Here is a 26,666-nt window from a genome sequence, read left to right as displayed (position 1 = left end):
AATGTGACACTATACGCTCGGGGCATCGGGGTTCAGAGTTCAATCCCACAATCCTCTGTAAGATGAACATGAGGAAGTCTGCAGGTGACGGAAATCCAAAGCAACACACACACACAATGCGGGGGGAGCTCGGCAGGTCAGGTAGGGGCTGTAGACATGAATAAACAGTCAAGATTTTGGGCTGAAACCCTTCATCAGGACTGGAAAGGAAGGAAGAAGATGCCGGAATGAAAAGGTGGGGGCTAGGGAAGGAGGGTAGCTAGGAGGTGATAGACGGCCAGGTGGGTGAGAAAGGTAAAGGGCTGGAGAAGAAGGAATCTGATAGGGGAGGAGATTGGACCATGGGAGAAACAGAAGGTGGTGGGGGGTTATCCGGGGAAGGCGATAAGTAGGTGAGGAGAGGTAAAAGGCCAGAGTAGGGAATAGATGAAGAGCAGAGGGGGAGGGAAGCATTTTTTCTGGAAGGAGAAATCAGTATTCATGCTATGGGCATGCGCAGTAAGGAGTCTGTACATTCCTCACTGTGAAATGTGTGGATTTTCTCTAATTGCTTCAATTTCCTCAGTCCAAAGTCATAGCATTTAGTAGGTTAATCGGTCATTGTAAATCGTCCTGTGATTAGGCTGGCATTAAGTCGGGGTGGGGGGTGGGGGGTGGGGGGGGGCTTGTTAGCTGGGGGCTCAGCTTGAAAGGCCAGGAGGGTTTATTCCGTACTGTAAATATGATCATTCACAGATGAATACCATCACTGCAGACAGATTACTGTGCCCGTGGTTACTATGTATTGCCTCAACACAAATCAGTTTTTAAGGAAGAAGGAGAGAATTGGAGAAGGTCTTGTACACAAGAAAACCACAAAAAAAATTAGGGTCAACTATAGAACATCATATAAACAAGTTTATTTACATTCAATAAATTCAAACATACAGGCATGAAAAATGAAGCAACAAGCAAAATGGAACTTAAAACTGAGTTTGCAGGAATCACCTGCCTCAGAAACAAAAGAGCATAAGAGATAGGAGCAGGAGTAGGCCATCTGGCCCATTGAGCTTGCTACACCAATTAATAAGAACCTCTCACACTTACACATAATTTCCGATCAGTTGTGTAATTATATTAATTCCCATCTTTTTAAATTTCAAGTTATCAATATTCAGTGACTTTAAATTGAAGACTGCTATCCCATATTTCAATATTTATTTTGTGCTTTCGTTTCTTATACCTATCCTGTATTAAGCCTCACCTGAGTGTTTCTTAGGGAGGCTTTTAATTTTAACACTTTAACCAGCATGGGTTGGCGTCTATTTTTAAATAACAATGATCAAGCTAAAAAGCAAATGGAGTAATGTCATGTAAACTACTAAACCCTAAAATGCTTTAAAAATTACAATGAATCTCTGTATCATGTATAAAAATAATACAAAAGGTACAAAACTGTCCATTTTGCTCCATTATAAAAACATTTTTTGTTTCTTTTATAAATGTTTTATGAACAAAAAGGAGTTTGTTGATCAAATTTGTCTTCCTCCTGAGCCGCCTGTGCTTTAGAGCCAGGCAAATCCCAAATATTCACACAAGATATTCCACCTTCGAGGTGCTTGAAGTCTTAAGGCAAGATATCAAAAGTTTGTCACTGCAAAGGCAATATCACTGCTGGTCTGCGGGAGCAAACACAAGATAAATATATAACTATTGTGATATCTCGTCTGCATTCCCACCAATGTTCAGTGCTCCTCCTATAAACACCTTGATATTTCCTCCGTTGTGATAGTCAACTTCAATTGTATGTTTTCCTGAAGGTGTCGCCCAGTAATCACAAATTTTTCTGTTGTCTCAGAGACACTGTCAAACCTACCCTCCCTATCCAACAGTATGTTGTATTTGTTCAGTCCCTGGAAGTGTATACCATCCGGGGTAACCTTCTATTAGCCAAGGTGTCAATAAATAGTGAGCTTCAAACCCACAAGTTTCAGTGTTGAAGAGATGCCCATAGTTAATGGCAACAATCAAACAATGGTTTCAAATTTTCCACACCATAGACTATAATGAGATGCATTTGTAATCTATGGTTTCTTAAGGCTGTCATAGCCACAGGACAAGCTCCCACTAGCTATTAAATGCTCCTGGCTTAGCTACTAAGCCTGACAGACTGGCTCTACTGACAGGAGAAGGGACAAAGGCAGGTTATTGGCACCTTAAAACCCGTCGCTTCAGACAGATGAGGCTCATCAACCATGATTGGCAGCTCATCTAGGAGAAGGAAAGCCCTGATTTCAGAACTCTGCTGCCTTGCAGCTGTACCCACTCGTGGAGAAGGCTTAGGGAGTAAATCCTGAGGAAAAATCTGGAGCTGGAGTCCCTAAAGCAGTTCTACGTACAGTTTGGCAACTCCAGCAACACCGCTGGTGCCCAACGGTAACAGTCTGTGCCGTGCCTTTGGATTCATCAGCTGTGTGGAGAGGGGGAGCCTTCGCATTGGCAATGGCTTGGTACTGCCTTGGCTTGCCTACCGGCTGTGTGTCACATAGACAGTGAGGACGTGATGTCCACAGTCAACCTGACCAACAGAGGGCCTCATTATAAACATCGTTACAGTATGGTTAGTTTCTAATAACGGTTGCAAGCTTTTCTTATTTTTATATGAGATTTGTGACATTATTTGACAAGGTCATTTGTCTCTTGTTAAATGAGACATATCTGCAACTTGGAGAAACCACTGGAATAAGTTACGTGGGGTGATGAATACATTTAACTAAATCATTTTAACTAAATAATTGGCCTGTTAAAAATGAGATTCCAACGGGCTTGGCAGGCTGACCATAGATTCAGGAATGAAGACCAGGAGTTCTTCTGTTGAGTCAACACTGCCAAGGTGCAAGTGACCCACATGTACCAAGGATGCTTCAAGCTGTATTGAGGTGACTGATGCCAGAGGCCAGGGAGGCTCACATACAAGCCTAAAGCAGCATTTCAAGGGGGGAAGAAGTGATGGAAGAGTTACTATCCATGCCATGCTAATGAGTGTTAGCCATTATCCCTTCCCTCACTCTGACTGGTCACAGAGGTTAAACCAAGCAATTTGTAAGCTGGATGAAGTTACAGTGATAGGAAGGAAATGAGACTATGATGGATGACTGGATAGAGTAGTATGAGCTAGTGGCAACTTTGGATGAATTCCACTTTACAGAAGATGTAAAAGTGAAACCAATGAATGAGAACATCTTGCTTACTTAGTTATATTGATAATCATCTCAATGCACTGGATTTATTTTATCTCTTAGGTTCTTTCTAGGTTAAATTTCCAAATGTACTGGGGTAAACTTAGTGCTAGTTCTACCCAGATTCAATCATCCATTTTTCTCACCATCAGCTTGATCATCATCTTCATCCTCGGTCTCCACATCTTCTTCAGTTTCATCTTCTTCTGCTGGAGAGAAAATATTCAGATCTATCACTCAACTTTCCAAGCTTGGTGTTCCTAGATTCTGCTTTTAAATTATTTACTCTTGCCAATGACAATGTCTGAAGTCAGCGTACCTGTTGCAAATGCTATATTTTTCAGTGCTTCCTCTACCAGTTCCAGATTCACAGAAAAATGGTCCATGTTCTCAAACCCATCTTCGTGCTCTGGAATATGGGAGGTTCTGGAGGCGTCAGTGATTCTGAAATTTGATTTAAATTCGGTAAGTTATATTTGAACACCAAGTGGTTCTAGGAATAAGGGAATATAAAGGGGTAGTAGAACAAAAATAGATCTAAAAATAATCTTCAGGAGTACGCTAACAATGCCCAAATGATTCTGTTATTCATTAAGTGCACAGATTCAACAAAATGGATAATGGAGTGGGGAGATAATTGGGGCTGAGTTCCAGGTAATAATAATTGCTCTAACAGATAGCTTGTTGAAAGCTTGACTTGCGTTAAAAAATAGGAGATAAAACTCACGGATACTTACTTTTCTAAGAGTTTCTTTGCATTCTGCGAAAAGATAAAGAAATTATGATTAGAATTTTGAATAATACTGTTGTCCTATCATGCAATATTAAGAAAATTATGCCAATCGTGCACTCTCTTTTGTTTCTTCTATTGTCTGAAAAGTGAAATCTGTAATTCTGACTAAAGTTTAATTGAAAGGTAGTTAGCAGCATCAAAAAATAGTAAGAAACTGGCCTCATGAAATTAAACAGATCCAGCTTCCCAGTCAGAACTTAAACAAAATAATATCCACGCGAGGATATATCCCAATATTGATCCAATCAGTAATTTATTACATTTAGTAATGGATTAGAATTGGCACCTTTCTCCAGCATTAGGGGTGACATCAGCAAGTTGGAATTTGGGTGTAATGGTGTACACCCAGGGAAATGTTTTTATGCTATTTGAGAGCTGAGAATTTCCAAGGGTTTGTGCAGACTGCGACAGGTTTATTTTAAACACAAGAACGTCTGCAGCTGCTGGAAATCCAAAGCAACACACACAAAACGCTGGAGAAACTCAGCTGGTTAGGCAGCATCTATGGAAGAGAATAAACGGTCGATGTTTCAAACTGAGACCCTTCTTCAGCAGGGGAATTGAGAAGTGGAGGGAAGAGGTTAGCTGGAGGCCAACATCGTGCTGCTTTTTATTGCCACTGTTTTAAAAACCACTGTGCTGGAGTTCAATGTCATGATGTATTGTACAAAACTATTGCCAATAAACACAACAGTAGTCATTTATCAATCTGTGTTATTGAAGCTGGGATTACATCAATCAATATATTCAGGGAAAGATATACAGAAGTGTCTCTTACAACAAGAAAGTTAGCAATTCCAGGTTCTTCCATGAATTGAATGGCATCCTCCACCAACTTGGAAGAGCTCTCCAGATGTTCTTTGTATTGTTTGATCAGGTCTTTGATGAATGTTATTTTCTCTTCCTGTTCTTTGGTAATTGTTTGTAGCATGTGCGTCTTCCTTTCTTCCAAGATGCCATATAAATGATCAAACTGCTCCATGAGCTGGTTTTTCTGGTGTCTGCTGTTCTCCTGGAGAAATAAACAAAGAAAAAATAACTTCACTACTTGTGAACTCAAGAAAGTGTTTACCATCACCACTCAATAGAAGGGAAGCACTTTCCAACAGAGATCACCTGTGTCCCTTTGATATTAGAAGTAACCACAGCTTTCTCCCTCTTGACAGTCATGATCCAACTGAAAACTGATGGGCATTACCCATTCAGTTCCTGCAAGAGGACCAGCACCTCCACTTCCTTAGATTTCTGTGGAGATTCAGCAGGACGTCCAAAACATTGACAAACTTCTGTAGCTGTGTAGTGGACAGTGTGTTGGATGGCTGCATCACAGCCTGGTACAGAAACACCAACCCCTTTGGATGGAAAATCCTACAAAAGGAAGTGTATTTGGCCCAATACATCATGGATAAAACACTTCCAACCATTGAGCACATCTACGTGAAACACTGTCATAGGAAAGCAGCATCCATCATCAAAGATTTGCAGAGTATTGCCACAAGAAAATGAATCTCAGGGTTGTGTATGGTGACATATATGTACTTCAAAAATAAAATTTACTCTGAATTTTGAACCTTGTCATGGTTTTGAGGCTTGCGTGCCTCAATGACCAGGAGGGCTATGCTAGCTGGGGTCAGGGCTTCATGCTTTGGCTCTTGGTAGGGTCACCCATGCCAAACAAGTCAAAGGGTAGAGGCCAGACTAAGTGGTCCACTGTTCCTCCAGGTTCAGGGGTTCAGCTCAGGGCTAACAACCCTGACCAGTAAAACAAATCTGCTATGGAAACAGCAATGAAAAATCCTTCTACATCGAGTGGCCAAGGACATAAGGGCAGACAGATGGAGGACCTTCATTGCTGCCCTAAACGCTAACAAGTGTAATTGGCAATAAGTAAGTAAATACCCAATTCATTCGAGTGCCATGGTAGCGTAACGGTTAGTGTGACGCTATTACAGCATCAGAGTTCAGAGTTCTGTCAGGAGACTGTATATCCTCCCTGTGGGATGTGTGAGTTTCCTCCAGGTCATCTGGTTTCCCCCCACAGTGCAAAGATATATTGGTTAGTAAGTTAATTGGTCATTGTAAATTGTCCCGTGGCTAGGGTTAAATCCGGGTTTCCAGGGTAGCACTTTATCTCTAAATAAAATTAAAATTAAACTTTGTGTCACAAAGCATGGAAATAGGTTCTTCAGCCATTGAGTTCCCACTGACCAGCAGGCAGCTATCTCCAGTTTCTGCCCAAATTATGGACATCTGACTAACCGACAACCCATACGTACATTTGGGAGACCAGCAGGATAGATTTGCTGGCTGCTGCTGGGTGGGAAAGGGGCATTTCCACATGCTTCTCTCCCCATTCTCCTTCTGACTGAACTGCAACAGTCAGGGGCTAGGACCAGCTGGCAGAGCCGAGCGTACTGAACAAACCCATTCATGGAGTCAGTGAGGACAGCTGGTGGTCGCTCTTCCTGTGACTGCTCACAGAAACACGATGGCTGTTTCTGCCATCCTTTACCGCACATTCTGTTCATTTCCAATTTACTATCTGTTCAGGTTACGGACAGATCTCAGGAACAGAATCCCATTGTAATCCTGGGACTATTTATACAATAATCTAATTTCTTTCTCCCCACGTTCTCATCAGCTCTACCCTCCACTAGATTTTACCACTCACCCACACACTCAGCAATTTATAATGACCAATTAACCTACCAATCTGCAAACCTTTCTCAACCCCAGGAATCCACAGGAAACCCAAGTATTCATTGGAAAATGAACAACCTCCATACTACAGACACAAAATGCTGAAGGAACTCTGCAGCTCAGGCAGCATCAATGGAAAAGAATAGACAGTTGACGTTTTGGGCTGAGACCCTTCTTCAGGAAGGGAAAGGAATGGAGAACTTGCCAGAATAAAAACGTGAGGGTAGGGGAAGGAGGATAGCTGAAAGGTGATAGGTGAAACCAGGTGGTTGGGAAAGGTAAAGGGCTGGAGACGAAGAAGTCTGATACTCCATACTAATCTAAAGCTCCATACCAATAGCATCTGAAGTCAGGACCAAACTGGGCCACTTGACCAGCTCTGCCGGTTGAATCTGCTGCCTGATCAGTTGATACCGAGAGATGGCACACTCAGGATTTTCACCGGAAATGGGCATTGTGCTTTCCTGACCATTTTAATCCCCACTCCCTATTCCCATGCCGGCATGTCAATCCATGACCTCCTCTACTCTTGCAATGAGCCCACTCTTAGGTTGGAGGGGCAACACCTCATATTCCATTTGGGTAGCCTCCAACCAGATGGCATGAATATCAATTTCTGCCCCTCCCCCTTCTCTCCTTTTCCATTCCCAATTCTGTCTCCCCTCGCACCACTTCTTCTCATCTGCCTGACACCTCCCTCTGGTGCCCCTCCTCATTCCCTTTCTCCCACGGATCACTCTCCTCTCCTGTCAGACTCCTCCATCTTCAGACTTTTACCTTTTCTACCTATCACCTCCCAGCTTCTCACTTCTTGCTCCCCTCCCCTCTCATCTAGCTTCACCTGTCACCTCCTAGTTTGTACTCCTTCCCCTCCCCCTCACTTCCTCATTCTGACTTCTTCACTCTTCCTTTCCAATCCTGATGAAGAGTCTCGGCTCGAAACTTCAACTCTTTCCATAGATGCTGCCTGATCTGCGGAGTTCCTCCAGCATTTTGTGTGTGTGTTTCCACAAACATAGCTGCCTCATCACCTGTTCTTCCCGGTGAAGGACGGCGAGATTTAACTCACTACAAACTTACAATAGCAGTTTTTCTCCACGGGTGAACACTTGTGAAATGGTTGACCATAACCTCATAACAAATGAGGTAGTGACGATTTCACCTTCTAATAACTAGAAACGTATTACCTAAGGAGGTATTAAGACAACAACTGAAAGTAAAGAGATAATTTTAAAGGCACATATTAAAAAAGCTGTTTGGCAGGAGGAGAGTTTTAAATTTAGCAAGGGAATTAAAGCCAAGTGCTTATGTAAGCCAATTTTATCATCTCAGCATTCTATAGGAGCTCTGAAAGGAAGTTGATTAACATGCTGAATTTGCATTCCCAATCCCTTGAATTTTTTTTATAAACAGGATTAATTTACGTGGTCTATTTTGGAAGAGTTGTGAAGAACTATGTGGAATGCTACTGGAGTTGAGATTAGCTGTCGCCGTGGAAGTGGGGAAGACTATTTAAGGGACGCAGTGCTGAAAGTTTTCTATTGGCTTCTCCATACCTCGATTCTTTTGCACGTCTCCTCCAGCTGGTCTGTGATGGCATTAACCCTGTCATTGCCAGCCACAAGCATCGCAACCCCGTCAGCTAGCTCTGTCTGTGCAAACGAGAAAAAAAATCACCTCAGAATGACTAATAAATGAATGAATTCACTTACAAGGACTCTTCATCTTACATTCTCGATAGTTATTGTTTATTTAATTATTATTATTATTCCTTTCCTTTTGTATTTGTACAGCTTGTTGTCTTCTGCACTCTGGTTGAACGCCCAAGTTGGGCGATCTTTCATTGATTCTGGTATGGTTTTTGTTCGATAAATTTCTTGAGTATGCCCACAAGAAGATTAATCTCATGATTGTACATGGTGACATATATACTCGTTGAAAATAAATTTATTTTGAACTTTGATTGTTTACCCTCATCTTATGGAATTAAAAGTCACTTACACTTTATAATATTTTATTCAATTGGAAAAACCGAGTTTAAAGATAGATTTCAATGTAATGGTTTGCTTAATTGTGCCTCATGTGAATTAGTTGCAGTTTTGTTTTATAACTACTTACATGGTGTCACACAGGATTGAATCTATCACTGTAAGACCTTAAGATATAGGAGCAGAGTTAGGCAATTTGGCCCATCGATTCTCCTCCGCCAATTCATCATGGCTGATCCAATTTTCCTCTCAGCCCCAGTCTCCTGCCTTCCCCCCATCCCTTCATGCCCTGACCGGTCAAGAATCTATCAACTTAAATATATGTAAAGACTTGGTCTCCACCGCCAACTGTGACAAAGAATTCCACAGATTTACCACCCTCTGGCTAAAGAAATTAACTCAGTTGATTTGGAGCATTGGAAAGAATACATTCTTAAAATGTATGCTTGTGTTGTTACCATTAACAAAGAACAGGATAATTTTATCATATCATCTTGATCTACAGAGCATGGCATTTGAAAAGCAGCCTCATGCTCCTCTTTACACAAGGGTTCATCAAGGTGAGACTAAGCAAGGGTGTTAAATATCACGACATGTCACTGGGTTCTATCTATCCTCATGGTTGCAAAAGACGAGTCTGGCCACGTTGACGGAGAATTTCCTTTTCCGTTGTCCTATGCGTTGCAAAAACATTAATGTCTTTGAGGCCGAATTACATATTTTAAATGAAAGAACATTTTTTCAGGAAAAAATAGTCATATTAGCCTGGAATACTGAGTTGTTGTGTATCGTCCATTTGGAAAGTGGGTGATGAGCTCTGAGGTCACCAGAGGATACCGTAAAGGGTAACTCACACCTCCACGTTACATCGAACTGCAGCAGGGAATTGCATTGTGCCTACTAGTCTGAGTGCTCAGTAACAGCTCCATTCCTGTACTGAATGGACTGATGAGTAAATCTCCCCGGGGATTTACAGGCATTATCAAGGCACAAGGAGCTTTAGGGGCACAATGATAGAAGTATATATTAAAAAAAACTTTACCCAATTACTTCCTGCTCTGCCTCCTATCCACCTGCTCTTTACCTACCGTACGGTGCAAATGTATTAAGCACAGGTAAATAGCTAGGTTGCCTAAGACTTTTGCACAGTACTGTAGTAATTTATGTTTTGCTCTATACTGCTGCCACAAAAAAAAATTCATGACATACGTGAGTGATGATAAACCTGATTCTGATATGGGTCTCTATTGTGGACTGAGAGTGGGAAGGGGGCAGGAAGCACCAGAGAGATATTGTGTAATGATCAGTAAACTAATTGCTTGGAATCAAATGACCTTGCCTGATATCACCAGGCTGGATGCGTCTGCAGCCACGTCACCCATGCCCTGGCACTCCTTCTCTGCCACCTGTCCCACACCCCTCCCGCGACCCTCCACCCTCACCATTTCCAACATCGTTGCTCCTACCAGATTTAATAACTCGCTCTCTGTTTCACGTTGACAAATACTAAAGTCTTAGCTATATATAGATGTGCCTAAGATTTTTGCATATTACTGTATGAGAGGATTTAGGCTTCCATTTTCCTTCAGTGGAACCAAAAACGTCAGGATGATTACAACTGAAGGCCTGAATTCTCACCTATGTTGAGCAGTAGAGACTGAAACGATGCAAGAGGACATAAAGCTCCTCTAAAGAAGTGTAATGTGGCTTTGATCTCAGAATAATCAGGCAGGAAAGCTGAAAAGTGGGGCACTGTAGCTCCAAAGAATTTCCTCCTCCTCCCTGCTGTCCCCACTCCAGCTGTCGCACTGCGACACTAATGCACTAAAATTAGCCTCAACGTCAAGGCAGCTCGTGCATAATGTTATGTTAACTCCACATTGCCCAGGCACTTCTAAGTTGGTTAGAGTACATTGTTTGATAAACAGATATTTTAGTTCTTCTCTTAGCCTCCTCTACTTCCTTAATGTGTCCCCCTTCAATTTCTTAATTTTGTATGACATAAGCACTCGAAATGAGCACAACGCGCCTAGATGTGGTCAATAATGTCTCTGCTTTTGAACTCTATTCCTCTAGGAATTATCAGAATCAAGTTCAATGTCACCAGCATATGTCATGAAATTTGTTAACTTTGCAGCAGCAGTACAATGCAATGCATGAAAAATACAGGGAAAAAACCTGAATTACAGTAATTATATATGTATATTAAATAATTAAGTTAAAATAAGCAGTGCAAAAACATCAATTAAAAAAAGGTATTGAGGTTGTGTTGGATTCAATGTCCATTTAGGAATCGGATGGCAGAGGGGAAGAAGCTGTTCCTGAATCACTGAGTGTGTGTCTTTAGGCTCCTGTACCTCCTCCCTGATGGTAACAGTGAGAAGGGGGCATGTCCTGGCTGGTGGGGGACCTTAATGATGAACGCCACTTCCTGAGGCACCACTCCTTGAAGACGTCTTGGATAGTGCAGAGACTAGTACCCATGATGGAGTTGAGTAATTTTACAACTTTCCGATGATCTTTGACATAATCTTTGATGATTATGTACTTTGTTTGGTCTTACATAGCTACATTTCCTCCAAGAGGACCATGACCTCGTCATAGAGTTTGGAGGCTTGCATGCTTCAATGACCCAGAGGGCTATAGATAGATAGATAGATATACTTTATTAATCCCGAGAGAAATTTGGTTTCGCTACAGCTGAACCAACCAAGAAAAGAGCGTAAATATAGCAATACAAAAAAACCCCAACAATCAAACTATGTTGGCTGGAGTCAAGGCCTTGTGATTTGGCTCTTGATAGGGTTACCCATGCCAAATAGGTCAAAGGGTAGAGGCCAGACTAAGAGTGGTCCACCAATCCTCCAGGTTTGGGGGTTCAGCTCAGGGCCAACAACTCTAATTGGTCAAAAAACAATCATTACAGAAACAGCAAAGAAGTATCCTTCTATGGAGACAGAGACAGAGGACCTTCATTGCTGCCCTAAACACCGGCGGTATAATGGGCAGAAAGTAAGTAGGCAAATAATAGCTATATTTGCTGCTTTTAAACAAATAAACTCCCGAGTTGCCGGTATTTACCTTCTGTTGTTGGAATACATTCTGTAGAGGAGCCACCTCGCAGTCTTTGTGAGCACCAAACACCTTGCACATTGAGCAAGTGGGAACTTGGCACGTCATACAATAAATGTTGATCTTTTCGTCCTCATGTTCTTCACACATGAGCTGGTTGCTCTTCTTCAAAGGTTTGCTGGATATCAAAGAAATGGATTTCCGTCAGCATGTTACTTTTTAAAGAAACACAGGAACCACAGGAAACTTACTAAACTCAGGCCAACTTGTCTGCGTCTCTGTCTTTGCTTCACCATTAACCCTTTCCTGTCCCTCTCTATCTCACTGTCTAAGCATCGTTTTTTCATTCCGTTCCCCCTAATATCATTATCTGGCTTCATCCAAATCTGTCCAAAGCGAAACCATATGAGGCATAGATTTATGGACATTGTTCATGCGGATGCACCCAAAAATATCCTGCTCCTTTCAGATATTCTTGGCTCTATCGTGCTTTTCCATTTGAGTTTCAAATTTCCTTCATTCATAGTTATTTGTGTTTGATCTTGAGAATGAGTGCAAGATTCCTTCTTCTTTCTAAACTGCTGTCAAACGGATTGTCATGTATATATTGCTCTTATTAAGTATTCTTGTTTGTTTAAATAATTATAGGTTATATGTAAAAAGACATTAATTGCATACGTCAACACGCTACCACGTGATATGTGCATGCCTCGCTTAAAAACACGTGAACTAGACTCACATTCCAGACTTTCATGTCTTCCCTTGAATTAATTCAATGTTTAAAAGTTACAAAACATAACACGGGTCACTGACATTGATTCTTTAGCACCTGAGCGCTGTGGAGACCTTTATTTTTCAGATGCAGTTAATGTGAAACATCACATGGGGACAGGCCAAACTGTAAACATATGAACTAACTGGAAGATGGCTTGAAAAGGGATGTCTTTTATGTTGTAGTCAGGTGTGTGGGTGCATATTGTGAGAGGGGAGGAAGGTAGGGAGAAAGTTTCCAGAGGGTGAGTGAAGGCTACAAACATGGAACAAAGGGTGGACCTTCAAGGAGATAGTCCCAATTTAATACTTGATTGCAAGTTACAGAACTGTGGTCATTCCCAAGTTGAGTTGATATATGTGCTTCAAAGTTGATCATTAAGTTTGTGCAGATATATGAAAAAGGAAGAGGGATGGGCCACTCGGCCCCTCACACCTGCTCTATCATTCAATAAGATCTTGATTGATATGCTTGCAAATTTAGCTCCACAGTCCTGCTTAATCCAGGTGACATTTTAACCTCTTGCTTATTAGGAACCTATCTATCTCTGCCCTGAGGCTGTGCTTTATCCAGCCTTTGAAGAGGAGAGTGCCAACTCACAACATATGAACTAACTGGAAGATGGCTTGAAAAGGGATATCTTTTATGTTGTAGTCAGGTGTGTGGGTGCATATTGTGAAATAGAATAGAGAAAGAGTAATTTGTCCCATTTCTATCCTAAATGCGTGACCTCTTTCTTTTAAGCAGTGAACCCATATTCAAGATTCTCCATCAAGAGTAAACATCCTTGTTAAGACTCTCAGGATTTTATATGTTTTAACTAAATCACCACACGGTTTTCTAATTCCACTGGTTAGTGTCTTCAAAAATACTGCAATGGATGCTTCTACTTAGTTTAATTGCCAGTCTCATAAATCTTTTGTGTGTCAGGCCTGCTCATGGAGGCTCCACCCAGCTGACAGGAGGCACCTGCCACTCGTTTTCAGCTCATCACCAGCAGCCTTTTCAAACCCAGCTCCCATCCCCGATCCTCGTTCACCCAAAGAACCAGCCGCCACTAGCCTTCAGGTATCTTGTGTGTTAAGTATCTGCTCTCTCGTGTTTTGTGGCTCCATGTGGCTTGTTATTTTGCAGTTTATTATTATAAAGTTATTGCTCGCTGCTAAATTGTCTCTGCTGCTCTGTGTTTGGGCCAAGCCTCCTCCACGTTTCCTGAAATTCTATAGTACTTCAAAAGCGTTTACATCCTTTACTAATTAAGCAGATTATTACTGTACACTATACGCCACACATGAGCACGCAGGTGACCTATATAACTGGAACATAACTTGCCACCTTTTGTATTCATTTGTAGTTTATTGATGGGGAAAATGAATACAAAAGGAGGCAAGTTAATTTCCAGCCCTGAGGCAAGTGGCAACATCATTTGATTCCAAACAACTGGTTTATTGATCGTTACAGGATATCTCTCGGGTGCTTCCCACTCCCTCCTCTCTCCCTTCCCCTTTTCCCATCTGTGATTCCCCTCTCCCTGTCCCCTTCCCACTCTCAATCCACAGTAGAGACCCATATCAGAATCAGATTTATCATCACTCATATATGTCATGAAATGCTTTTTTTTCTTTGCTGCAGCAGTATAGTGCAACACATAAAATTACTACAGTACTTTGCAGAAGTTTTAAACTATATAAATGTGCCTAAGACTTTTGCACAGTACTGTATAAAGCCACATGTTTTGCTTAAGTTGTTACTGTGAATAAATTATATTACATACAGCAATAGTAAATATGGTCATTATTTCTTGAAATCAACAGATCAGCAAGTTTTGTTTGACTTGGTAAGTTCCAGGTTGGAAATTCTAGTACATCTAGAAATAGCTGGGCTAAATAAAGGCCAGTTGCCACGCCAGGCCTGCTCGCAATGACACTTCCAAGCCTGCACATGCAGGCACCTCCCAGCTAACAGAGTGCGCCTGCTGCTTTTTCCAGACACATCGCCTGCAGCCCACTCGACCCCAATTCTCATCCACAGTCCTTGTTCCTTCATTGAACCAGCTCCTAGCTTTCACCCTCCCTACCCTGTTACCTGCTGTGTTTAGTTTCTGTCCTTCCTTGTTCAGCGGTCCCTTATGGCATCTTATTTTACAGTATATTAAAGTTTTCACTTGCTGTCAAATCGTCTCCACTACTCTGCTTTTGGGTCAAGCCTCCCTCTACATTTCCTGACTTGACATTTACATGTGAAACTTGAGAGCAGAGGTACAGTGGAGGTGAATATAACTTAGCACCTTGTCAGTGAGTGAAAGCACTGGTGAAGGTGCAATTTCTGATATTTTAATCTGAAGTATGCACCATACGGCATAATGAACACCACCAGGTTCAGGAACAGTTACTGCCCCTCAACCATCAGGCTCTTGAACAAAAGGGGATAACTCCACTCAGTCTACTTCAGGTATTCCCACAACCGATGGTCTCACTTTAAGGACTCTTTATCTTGTTATTTTGTGCTTGTTATTTAGTGCAATTTGCTTATATTTGCCTTTGCACAGCTTGTTGTTCATTGATTCTGTTTACAATTATTCTTCGATAGGTTAGCTCAATATGCGCACAGGAAAAAGAATCTCAGGGTTGTATGTGGTGACATGAATGTACTCTGATAATAAATTTTACTTTGAACTTTGATGAGGCATTACATGTTGGACACCATAGTGGTTAGGATGATGCTATTACAGCTCGGGGAATTGGTGATCAGAGTCCAATCCTGGTGTCATCTGTAAGGAGCCTCAGTACGTCCTTCCCATCGAATGTGTGGGTTTTCTCCCACAGTCCAAAGACATACTGGTTAGTTAATTAATTGGTCATTGTAAAATGTCCTGTGATTAGATTAGGGATAAATTATGGTTGTTTGGGGATGCTGGACTCAAAATGCCGGAAAAGCCTGTTATGCTCTGTCTCTCTAAATAACTAAAATAACATGAATACAGCAGATGGTTGGAGGAGATTCACCAGGGCAGATGGTGAATTTGCTGGTCTCTAACAGTTGAGATACTGAACTTGGCCTCAGTAGGTTTACACAGGGAAGAAATTATCCTTCAATGTTCCTGTTTCTGACTGCAGCCCGGTAATAGGGCCTTTTGATAGAGGTAAAATTCATATGGATTCTTTCATAACTCTGGAACACTATGAAGTGTTTTATAACCATTGGAATTCAACAGATCCTGAGAAGAGTCAATTAGTTTGAAGAGTAATCACCATGGTAACATACTCAAAAGGCAACCAATTTCAACAATAAGTACAAGAGATCGTGCCGATGCTGGAAATCCAGAGCAACACAGTCCTGATGAAGGGTCGCGGCCTGAAATGGTGACTGTTTATTCCCATCCATAGATGCTGTCTGACCTGCTGCGTTCCTCGAGCGTTTTGCATGCGTTGCATTTTAGACAATCATTCCCACAAACGTCATTGATTTTGCTTTTGCTATTGAACAGTCCAGACACAGCACTCACTTTTTTTTTGTGGTGTGCATTAAAGGATAAACATTCACCAGGATATTGGGGAGAAACTTCCTGTACTAAGCCACGTGGAAGGCCAGGAGTTGGACTTGGTTGTCAGCACCTATTTGAGGCACATGCCATTGGGAGCATTTAATAGGCAGTGGGAGCTTGTTCCCATTACCACCCCCAGCTATGACAACCGAATAGAACCATCTCTATCTTGCCTCATCTTGTCTCATCTCTGTCTTAAGTAAGCACTTCCTTATTTTTAAATGATGACCCAAAGTTCTAGGTTCTCCCCCAGGAGGCGGTATTCTCTTCACAACTGTCCTGTCCAATTTGAAATAATGTCCTGGGATTTTGACAGCCCTTTAAGCTGGTGATGGACAGATTGGTTTAATATCTCATCTGAAAAGCAACCCCTCCAGCAGTGCAACGCCCCCGCACCGGAGTGACGGTGCAACACCCCCGCACCGGAGTGACGGTGCAACGCCCCCGCACTGGAGTGACGGTGCAACGCCCCCGCACTGGAGTGACAGCCAAGATCATACGTCCAAGTGACTTCCGATTCAGAGGTGAGTTAGCTTAATCGTAAAAATTATAAATCCCTATCTTGTCTAGTGCATTTTCAGCCCCAATATTCTTTATGGTAACACAAAAAGAAAGAATTGCATTAACATGGCATCCTATCACATTCCCCGGAATTCCACAATCCTCCAGACTGATTTTGAAGAATAGTCTCTGATTCTGTAAAACTTTATGTATCTAATACTTTGTGCATCTGATGCTTTTTGTGGCAGCAGTCCAGTGCAATACATAACATTACTACAGTACTGTACAATAGTCTTGGGCCCACAAGTTACATATATGTGCTGAAGGCTTTTGCACAGTACTGTTATACTAACTAGTGGTCTGAAATGTAAGGGTATTTTGTGATACAGACGATGCTGCTCTCTTTCCTTGCTTGACTGGAAGACTACAGTAAGTACCAAACCCCTCTATTTAACACAAATGAATGCAGTATCCCACAAATACCTCAGCGAAACATCCTGACACTGATCGTAGGAGATGAGTCATGGCAAGAATTCCCTTCCTTATTCCCCATCATAGGTGTTCTCAAACCTCTGCCCCTCCCCTGCCCTTCAGGTGCAAGCAGCAGCAGTTACTAATGCTAACCTGATGCCCTCTTCCTTGTATATATCAATGATGTTCTCCACCAGAAGATTCCTCTGCAGTCCATAAACTCCATGCCGGTCCAGAATAACTTCATGTCGACAGGACGGGCACCTGAATCTGCCTCCAGATATCATCGTACTTCGACCCTGCCAGTAGGGATTTGCAGCCTAAACCAAAGCATAGAATTATCAGCAAAGTACCCAACTTAAACATGCTACATCAAAATGCCACAGTACTAAACCATATTCCCCCATTTTAAAAAATATTGTTTCAAAGTTTATAAAGCTTTCACAAAAAGATAATTTGGTTAAATGTTCTATTTCATTTGAGAGTAATGGATATTACTTATACTTTATTAAGATTTGTCTCTCCAAATATTCATTTGTTATGTGCTATGTCTTACAATGTGGGCAGTCATGCTCTGCAAATGTAGCTATGCTTTAAAAGTATACTTCATTGCCAGTAAAACAATTTGGAACATCCTAATTGGAAAACAAATTGCTGATGCTGGATTCAGAAACAAAACAGAAATTCTGGAAGAACTCAGCCTGTTAGGCAGCAACTGTTGAAGGTGAAACCAATTAGCATTTCAAGTACTGAGAGGGAAAACAAGTTAGGCTATGCCTAACTTGTGTGGGGCACATGGCCAGGTGGTTAAGGCATTCGTCTAGCGATCTGAAGGTCGTGAGTTCGAGCCCCAGCCGAGGCGACGTGTGTTGTGTCCTTGAGCAAGGCACTTAACCACACATTGCTCTGCGACGACACCGGTGCCAAGCTGTATGGGTCCTAATGCCCTTCCCTTGGACAACATTGGTGTCGTGGAGAGAGGGGAGACTTGCAGCATGGGCAACTTCCTGTCTTCCATACAACCTTGCCCAGGTCTGCGCCCTGGAGAGTGAAGACTTTCCAGGTGCAGATCCATGGTCTCGCAAGACTAACTGATGCCTTTATTTATGCAGCAGAGAAAGTGAGGGATGGTGGTTCCCTTTGTTACACCCACTGTCTTCCTTCGGTTTTGGAACATCCTGCAGCTGTGAGCTGTCTTAAGCAACACACACAAAATGCTGGAGGAACTCAGGAGGCCAGGCAGCATCCATGAAAAAATAATACACAGTCGACATTTCAGGCTGAGACCCTTCATCAGGTCCTGCTGAATTCCTTCAGCATTCTGTACGTGTGGCTTTGGATTTCCAGCATCTGCAGATTTTTTCATGTTTGTGGGATTTTTTCCTTTCTTCCTTTCCTTCTTTCATTTCTTTCTTAATCTTTCTTTCTTGAAATCCATTTGTCTTTATCTTCCTTTATCATACTTTCTTTCTCTCCTTTCTTCCTTATTTTCCCTAAGGTTGGCCTGAGACCCCAGGATTGCGATTTGATATTAAGTTAGTTGAATTCGTGGGGCTTTGGGGGAAGTATTCCAACTGGATTCCCTGCCTTTGTGCAAAGGAAGTAGTGAGTGGGCCAGGGATAATGTGTAGGTCCTGGGATGGGTTTTTATTGTAACAGTTCAGCCGTTGGAAGATACTGGAAATGGCACCTGTGTGGCACCAGCTGAAAAATGGATGCAGCGCTCGAACAATCTTCTGAACACAAACACAAGAAAGCCTACAGAGGATGGAAATCCAAAGCCACACATACAAAATGCAGGAGGAACTCAGCAGGTCAAGCTGCACCTGTGGAAATTAATAAACAGTCAACGTATTGGGCTGAGACACCTCTTCAGGATTGAAAAGGAAGGGAGAAGACACCAGAATAAAAAGGTGGGGGTGCTGGAGGGGAAGGAGGCTAGCTGGAAGGTGATAGGTGAAGCCAGGTGGGTGGGAAAGGTAAAGGGCTGGAGAAGAGGGATTCTGATAGGAAAGGAGAATGGACCATAGGAGAAAGGGACCCAGGGGGAGGTGATAGGTGGGCGAGAAGAGGCAAGAGACCAGAGAGGGGAATAGAAGAAGAGAGGAGAGGGTGGGAAAAAAAAATTCACCAGTAGGAGAAATCCATATTCATGCGATCAGGCTGGATACTGTCAAGTATGTTAGTGAGCACGATATGGAGAGACGTCAAAAACAAAAATAAGGCATTTATTTAACACCTTCAATGCTGAAAAACATCTCAAGACACTTCATAAAAGGCTTATCCAGGAATATTTATCCTGAAGGAAAAATAAAAATCACTTTCACTCTTTTTCAGTTTGGACACATTGAAAAAGAAATTGAAGGAATAAAGTTAGTATACAGGGTATCAATAGTCTGGCCTTGTCATACTCAGATTCACAAACACCGGTTGACAACATGAACGACTACAATACAGCAAAGGTTTTGAACTCTCAGATGAAAATTTGAAAGGATAATTAATTTCTTAGAAGTTACTGTCTCTGTTAAGAAACTATGATTCACAAAAAATCTTGCAGAACATTTAATTAAACACTGACCTGGTACACATCATTGGCACATTTTCTGCACAGATTGTGTTGGCAGGGTAGGATCACCACCGGCTTTTCAAACATTTCAAGACAGATTGGGCAGATTAGTTGCTTCTCCAGTGTCTCCATTGTGCTGGATGCTTGAATTATACTTGGCTGGAAATCCATCTCTAAAAATAAAGCAGTCGACTCCAAACCTGTTGAGTTGCTTTTACTTTTCCCCTCTCTGTTGCTCTCGTTCCCTTCACTCGAATCCTTTTAGATGTCTGACCCTCCTCTTCAGAAGTGACTCAGTAAAGTAGAGCTCAGGCGCTTTGATAAGGTCTCTCCTCTCTCAGCTTCTGTCTGTGGTCACTCTGCTTGTGCCCTTTTTAAGGAGAATTTCAGCATCACATGACAGCTGAAGCAAGGCTGTGGGGGAAGGGGAATGGAGTCCTCAACATAACTCTTCCCATATTAGAAACCTGCAATGTGAAACTGAGAACGAGGAGGTCCAAGGATGCAATCACATGTGAAAGCTCAGCAAAGCAACTTTCAATGAAAGAGAAAATAACATGCAAATTTCCTCAACCTTTAAACATACTAAACAGAATTGGGAACATGTTGTCCTAGTCAATGAACAAAAATAATTTTGCTCCAATAGGAAGGGTAGAATAAGAACAAAATAGGTGAAGGCATTTTTTATTTAAACAGCTGAGGACAATAACGAGCATGGAGGAGGAGAGAACTGGTTCGGAAGATACGTGCTTGTAAACTGAAGAAGAGGACTTTTAGCATCTCCTCACTTTTCAGCAGGGTTTTCATTCTCCCTGGCATTTTTTTCAGTATTAAACTTCTCAAAACTATGCAATTAAAAAAAAACTCACTTTCACTCTCTTTAGGTTTCAACATATTCCAAAAGGAATTGGCGGAGTATTTTGGCGTATTTGACATCAACATGGCAAAGAGTGTAACTTTTAGCAATGCCAATGTAGAAATGCCATCTCACAATAGTTAATCTGTTATTACAAACTGCCAAGTCTCTGAAATCACACGAGCTGATATCCCATGTATTGGGCATGGTAAGTTGGCAGATATGCTATTTTATGAAGTGATAGTTTCCTACTCACTGTATATCTGGATCTTAGTGTTTTCTATTCCTTTGCAGTCCAGTTGATCACATTCCAATTCGTGGATCCTTCTTCCTTAGCTCCACTGAGACAAATTGAAGACTGAAGGATTGCAAAGTGCGAAACAATTCTCCTTTTCATGTTCTATTTTTATTTTTACAATCAGTTCATTTCAGTCAACAAAACATGGCTTCTGATATTGGAGTTGCAATGGGCCTGAGTGGCTTCCGCCCTGTGCAATCAGACACTCAATGTGTCAACTATGGCTCTCACTTCAGAGTCAACTCATTGCATCAAAGTCCCAAGTCCGAGAATTGAGCCAACACTTCAGTTCAGTACCCAGATTATCGACAGTGCCATCTTTAGATTATCGTGATCAATGTTACAGATAACAGTACCCACAGAGCAGAAATCCTGAGTAATTTTATGTGTTGCACTAAACTGCTGCTACAAATAAAAAACAAATTTTATGACATATGTGAGTGATGATAAACCTGATTCTGATATGGGTCTCTGTTGTGGACTGAGAGTGGGAAGTGGGCAGGGAGAGGGGAATCGTGGTTAGGAAAAGGGAAAGGGAGCAGGAAGCATCAGAGAGACATTCTGTAATGATTAATAAACCAATGATTTGGAATCAAATGGCCTCGCCTGGTATCTCAGGGCTGAGTGTGTCTGCACCCCCATTCCGCACTCCTTGTCTGCCACGGGTCCCACACCCCTTCGTATTCCACCCTCGCAACTCCGAGCATCCTTTGCTTCCACCAGATTTATAACCATGCTTTCCACTCCACGTTGACAAATACACTACCACACAAAAGCCTAGGACTTTTGCACAGTACTGTGTGTTCAATCAATCCTGTCACGTGGCTTGGCATCAAGAAAACCCTAACTGATTTGGGAAGAGTAATCTCTGCCTCCTCTTCCTACCTCCAGACCCAGCATGGAACAAAGAACTACAGAATGCTCACAGCACAGAGGCAGTCTATACTGGCTCTCAGTAGACCAAACCTGACAGACCCATGGGGAAGGACAGAAAATCTTTGTCCAGTATTAGAAAAGTCATGGTACCTAAATGACACCTTCTACAGCATCATCACTGAACTGTTCCCACAACTTATGGTCTCACTTTCAAGGACTCTTCATCTCATGTTCTCGATATTTATTTCTTATTTATTTATTATTATTGTTGTTCTTTTTGTACTGGCGGAGTTTGTTATCTTTTGCATATTGGTTGTATATCCTCTTTGTTGGGTGCAATCTTTCATTGATTCTGTTGGGTTTCTTATATTTACTGTGAATGCCCAGAAGAAAATGAATCTCAGGGTTGTATGTGGTGACATATATATACTTTGATAATAAATTTACTTTGACCTTTGACAAGAGGAAATCTGGCAGCAGCAGAGGCCTAGAAAATCCAAGTGTTGAAACAATAACGGAGCCCACCACAAGGTGGCAGAATATTGTACATTCTGCTCCAGCTGAAGTTCTGCATTTGGAATATTTCGTTACAATTGTTATATCTATCTTGTACTTATGTTGTATTTAAGTCTTTCAATGAACTCTTTGTGAGGTCTTCATATCATACAATCCTCTGAGAGTTCTGTGTTCTTCTAGTCCTGGCCTCTTGGTCTTTGCCCACCCATTGACATCCATCCCATCAACTGCTTAAGCCCCAAGGTCTGAGGTTCCCTTCTGAAGTTTCCTTTAAAATGTTCCTCAAAACACACTTCGTCGCCTGTTCTAAGAGCTGTTCACTGGGTTCTTTATCGTATTTTTGTGTGATATTGCTTGGGGAATAATGCTGAACTGCGAACCGAAAGTGGGCAACGAAACAATTAAACAAGCATGGGAGCACAAGAGCATCTGACGGCAGGGCTGAGGTTGAACTTAGGAAAAGGACTGGGTTTGCTAAATGCACATTTGAGCGTTTGAACAAGATACTGAAGAATAACATCATTTCTGTGGGTACGAAACTGAGAATGTTGTAGTTCTACACTAACGTAAGGAAGCGAATGTTGGACAAGATGTGGGAAGACTCAAAGCTGCAGAAATCAGATTTTGGAGTAGAATGCTGAAAATATCCTGGAAGGACAGAGTAAGAAGTGAGGAAGTGTTGAAAAAATCCGGAATGAGAAGAGAGCTGGTATCATCAATCAGGACACGGCAGCTGGAATTTCTGGGAGACGTACTGAGGAAAGAGAAGCTGGAACATCTTGCAGGAATGAAAGAAAAAGTTGCAGTCAACAGTGCACGACATTCATGAGTTACCTCAAGGGATGGACAGGTAAAAGTTTTGAAGAGTTTACTGGAACTTCTCAGATGAGAGACAGATTGAAGACCGTGATCACCCATGTTGTATGACATGGCAATAATGATGATGATGATTACTTAGGGATTTTTCACTCTGTTCAAAGAGCCATATAAATGCAAGTTGTTAATAAAAAGTAGATAGACTTAGTCCAGGGGTTCCCAACCCTTTTTATGCCATGGACCCCTACCATTAACCGAAGGGTCTGTGGACCGCAGGTTGGGAGCCTCTAACTTAGACATTGATTTCTGACTTTCAACCTCAGAGACCAGATATATTCAATAAAGGAATGTACAATATTAGGGATCTCCTGCTTAATAAAAACATCAGATTTGCAGAGGAACACTTAGGGAACAAGGGATCTTTCTAGGTCCTTCTTTGTTATACGTACTAAGAAAGTAAGTCAAGCTTGAGAAAAAAATGAAGCAACACTATTTAATCTAGGAATAGAGGATATGGATGGATAGATAGATGTTCTGAATCTTCTGAATTGTAATTCTAAAAGTAAAATTTTCCTTTGTTTATTTTTATTTAGAGATAGGGCATAGAACTTGTCCTTCCAACCTTTGAACTGCACCGCCCAGCAACCTTGACTTAGCCCCTAACCTAATCACAGGACAATTTACAACGACCATTTAAACGACCCGATACATCTTTGAACTGTGGGAGGAAACCGGAGCACCCGGAGGAAACCACAGATTCCACAGGGAGACATACATATTCCTTACAGAGGATCGAACACTGAACTCTGACACCCCAAGCTGTAATAGTGTCGTACTAGCCACCATGCTACTTTAAAGCCAAGGGTAAATCCCCCACCCTTCTTGGAAATCATGCAAGTTGGATTTTTAACACCAAATGACTGAGGGAGGAGGTCTTGACTGCCCTTCAAACCCACAAGGCTTTTTTTTATAGAATTACCCCAACCTATGTTGTCTGCAATCTAAAGAGAAAGGCACAGTGGGCTTCAGGGATTACCACACGGATCTGCTCCTGCCCCACACCAGTTTGATCTGGAAACAAACCAATTGATCCACGTGGGAACTCATTTCATGATGAAACGTTTGGGGGTGAAAGCCTCCTCGGAATCAGTGTTTACATGTTGCTGCGTTCCGAGCTTGTGCAGAACTCCCTGTGACTTTGCCCTTGCAATACTTCCAGGAATAACAGAGGTGGTCAACAAGTAATCACATGACTGGGTGTACAATGGCAAGTCTTTATGTAACTGTGGATGAAAGGTGACTCCTGCAGAACATCTCAGATGACATCCACATGAGAAATATCAGGTGAACACTGAGCATTCTGAGCCAGATGAGAGATCCAAAGGTCACTACTTACAAACATTTAATTCACAGAATGTTTCCCTTAGTCAAACAGACCTTACTGCATTTAACACCTCACCCTATATCCCATTAATAAAACATTCCCTCAACTTTCAGCTAGAATACTTTGTTTTTGCCTTCTAACTTGTTGCCTTGCCTTGCGCCCTTAACTCCTGGTGGAGTCATTGGAGTGCCGTCACAGCAAGCTTTGCACCAGTCTGTCCCATCTGTCGCGGTTGTGTACCAGAGCCTGGGTCACCGCAAATGTTTTCCCTGTCCATTCTTTAATGTTGTCCATCCATCATTTCCTGTGTCTACCTCTCCTTTTCCCCTCCACAATTCCCCATAGAATGGTCTTTGCAAGGCCACTGGATCTTGTTACGTGGCCGTACCATCTCAGCTTTCTTTTCTTCACCATTGTGAGAAGATCTTCATGGGGGCCAATGTGGCGCTGGATGGTCTTGCAGACCTGCTCGTTTGTGATGTGGTCCAAGTATGAGATGCCCAAGATGTTACGGTAGCATCTCATTTCCAATGTCTGTATCTTCCTCTGTAGCTCTACTGTGAGGGTCCATGTCTCACGTGCGTACAGGAAGATGGAGAATACCAGTGCACGCAGGAGTCTGATCTTGTACTTCATGGTGATATTGCTGTCCCTCCATATTGTCTTGAGTTTGGATAGTGCAGTCATTGTCTGTGCGGTTCTTGCCAGGACTCCTGGTCTTGATCCTTCATCACTGATGATTGCCCCCAGGTATTTGAACTGCTGCACTGTCTCAAGTTTCTGACCATGGACTGAGATGTCTGTTGTTTTGGCACCGTTGGCATTTGCCATGAGCTTGGTTTTCTTGGCACTTATTTCCATTCCAAACTTTGTAGAGGCTCTGTCAAGATGGCTGACCAGGTTGGCCATTCTGTCCTCTTTTCCTGCAAGTCCATCAATGTCGTCAGCAAATCTTAGGTTTGTGATGTTCCCCCCTCCGATGCTGACTGTGCCCACATGATCTTCAAGGGCAACACTCATGATTCGTTCCAGGAAGTTGTTGAAGGTAGTGAGGGAGAGGAGGCAGCCCTGACAGACTGCTATAGAGGTATGGAACCACTCCCCAATGGTGCCCTGAGCAAGCACTGCACTGATTGCCTTGGCGTAAAGCTGATGGATTGTATGCATCAGCTTCTGCCCCATGTTGAATTTCTTCATGGTGGCCCGTAAGGCATCATGCCAGACTCTGTCAAATGCCTTCTTGAAGTCTATGAAGACGTGGTAGAACTCTCTCTGGTGCTGAAGGTGTCTCTCACAGAGGATGCGGAGGTTGAAAATCTGCTCAATGGTGCTTCTGCCCTTACGGAAGCCTGCTTGTTCCTCGCCAATGATGTCTTCTGCTCGAGGTCTCACTCTGTTCAAGATGATTCTGAGCATTACCTTGCTTACATGGCTTGTTGTAGCTGAATAAACATGTGACTCGACTACAGAGAAACAACCTTACCAATATTCCATCTCCTTAAAGAACAGAGTTTCATAAATAATGAGACATAGAGACGACTGTGAAGGGAAACCAGATGAAGTTGGATCAAACTGGGTAAAAGAGAAACAAAGTGGGGGATGAAAAGGTAAATTGAGAGGGTGAAAGACAAAAAAAAGGACAATATTTTAAAAAGCATTAAAGGTAAAAATGAACATTTTTTCTAAATCTCCATGAAAAAGTTGCTAACATAGGAATGCAACAATTTAGATGGTTAACATGAGAAAGCCTGCAGACGCTGGAAATCCAAAGCAACACACACAAAACGCAAGAGGAATGCAGCACCTATGGAAATGAATGAACAGTCAGCGTTTTGGGCCAAGATCTGATTGCTCCCTTTCTGGGCTGAAAAGTTTCATTGCCTTGCAGGGACATGAATATTATTATTAAAGGCATTCTTACACCATTTAGTGCCAGCCCTACTTTCTGTGGTGAGATTTGTGGATAATAAGCCCTTAAATTTTGGCAATTTGTGACATATTGTAACATAAATATGCTGTCCATTTTGGATAGGTAATTGGCATGATGTATTAACCTCTACCTGCAAAACCTGCCCGGTTGCTTTGTTAATTCTGTGGAACTCATTCTCCCCTTGTGGCTGGGGTGATACAGTACGCACAGTTGAATAACAGCCAAGATATCTTGTTCTGTTCAGTATCCATTGCCTGTTCTTTGCAGAACACAGACCTGATTGTGTTTTCTTACAATCAGTGGTACATAGTGTGGATTTATAAATGTAGTAATTTCACAATTCCAGGCTTACAGCAGAGAGCTGA

General features: G+C 42.1%; 1 protein-coding gene across 2 annotated transcripts; it reads right to left on the bottom strand.

Moving 5' to 3' along the window:
* Nucleotides 1–884: 884 nt before the first annotated feature.
* LOC134338068 (E3 ubiquitin-protein ligase TRIM63-like) lies at nt 885–19,977 on the bottom strand. Of its 2 annotated transcripts, none has more exons than XM_063033599.1 (9): nt 19,638–19,977; nt 17,213–17,379; nt 11,781–11,949; nt 8,268–8,363; nt 4,790–5,023; nt 3,956–3,978; nt 3,538–3,662; nt 3,365–3,427; nt 885–1,658 (listed from the first exon to the last, which is right to left on the bottom strand). In XM_063033599.1, the coding sequence occupies exons 1-9, from the start codon at nt 19,794–19,796 to the stop codon at nt 1,648–1,650; spliced, it is 1,047 nt and encodes a 348-aa protein (XP_062889669.1). In that variant the 5' UTR covers nt 19,797–19,977; the 3' UTR covers nt 885–1,647. The 2 variants fall into 2 exon arrangements, with proteins under 2 accessions (XP_062889669.1, XP_062889670.1); XM_063033600.1 differs by having other exon boundaries at nt 3,365–3,424.
* Between the last annotated feature and the right edge of the window lie 6,689 nt (nt 19,978–26,666).

The sequence above is a fragment of the Mobula hypostoma genome, chromosome 26, assembly GCF_963921235.1.
Source record: "Mobula hypostoma chromosome 26, sMobHyp1.1, whole genome shotgun sequence".
Classification (NCBI taxonomy): domain Eukaryota; kingdom Metazoa; phylum Chordata; class Chondrichthyes; order Myliobatiformes; family Myliobatidae; genus Mobula; species Mobula hypostoma.
The sequence above is the reverse complement of the archived record's forward strand: the minus strand, read 5'-3'. Positions and strand labels throughout refer to the sequence as shown.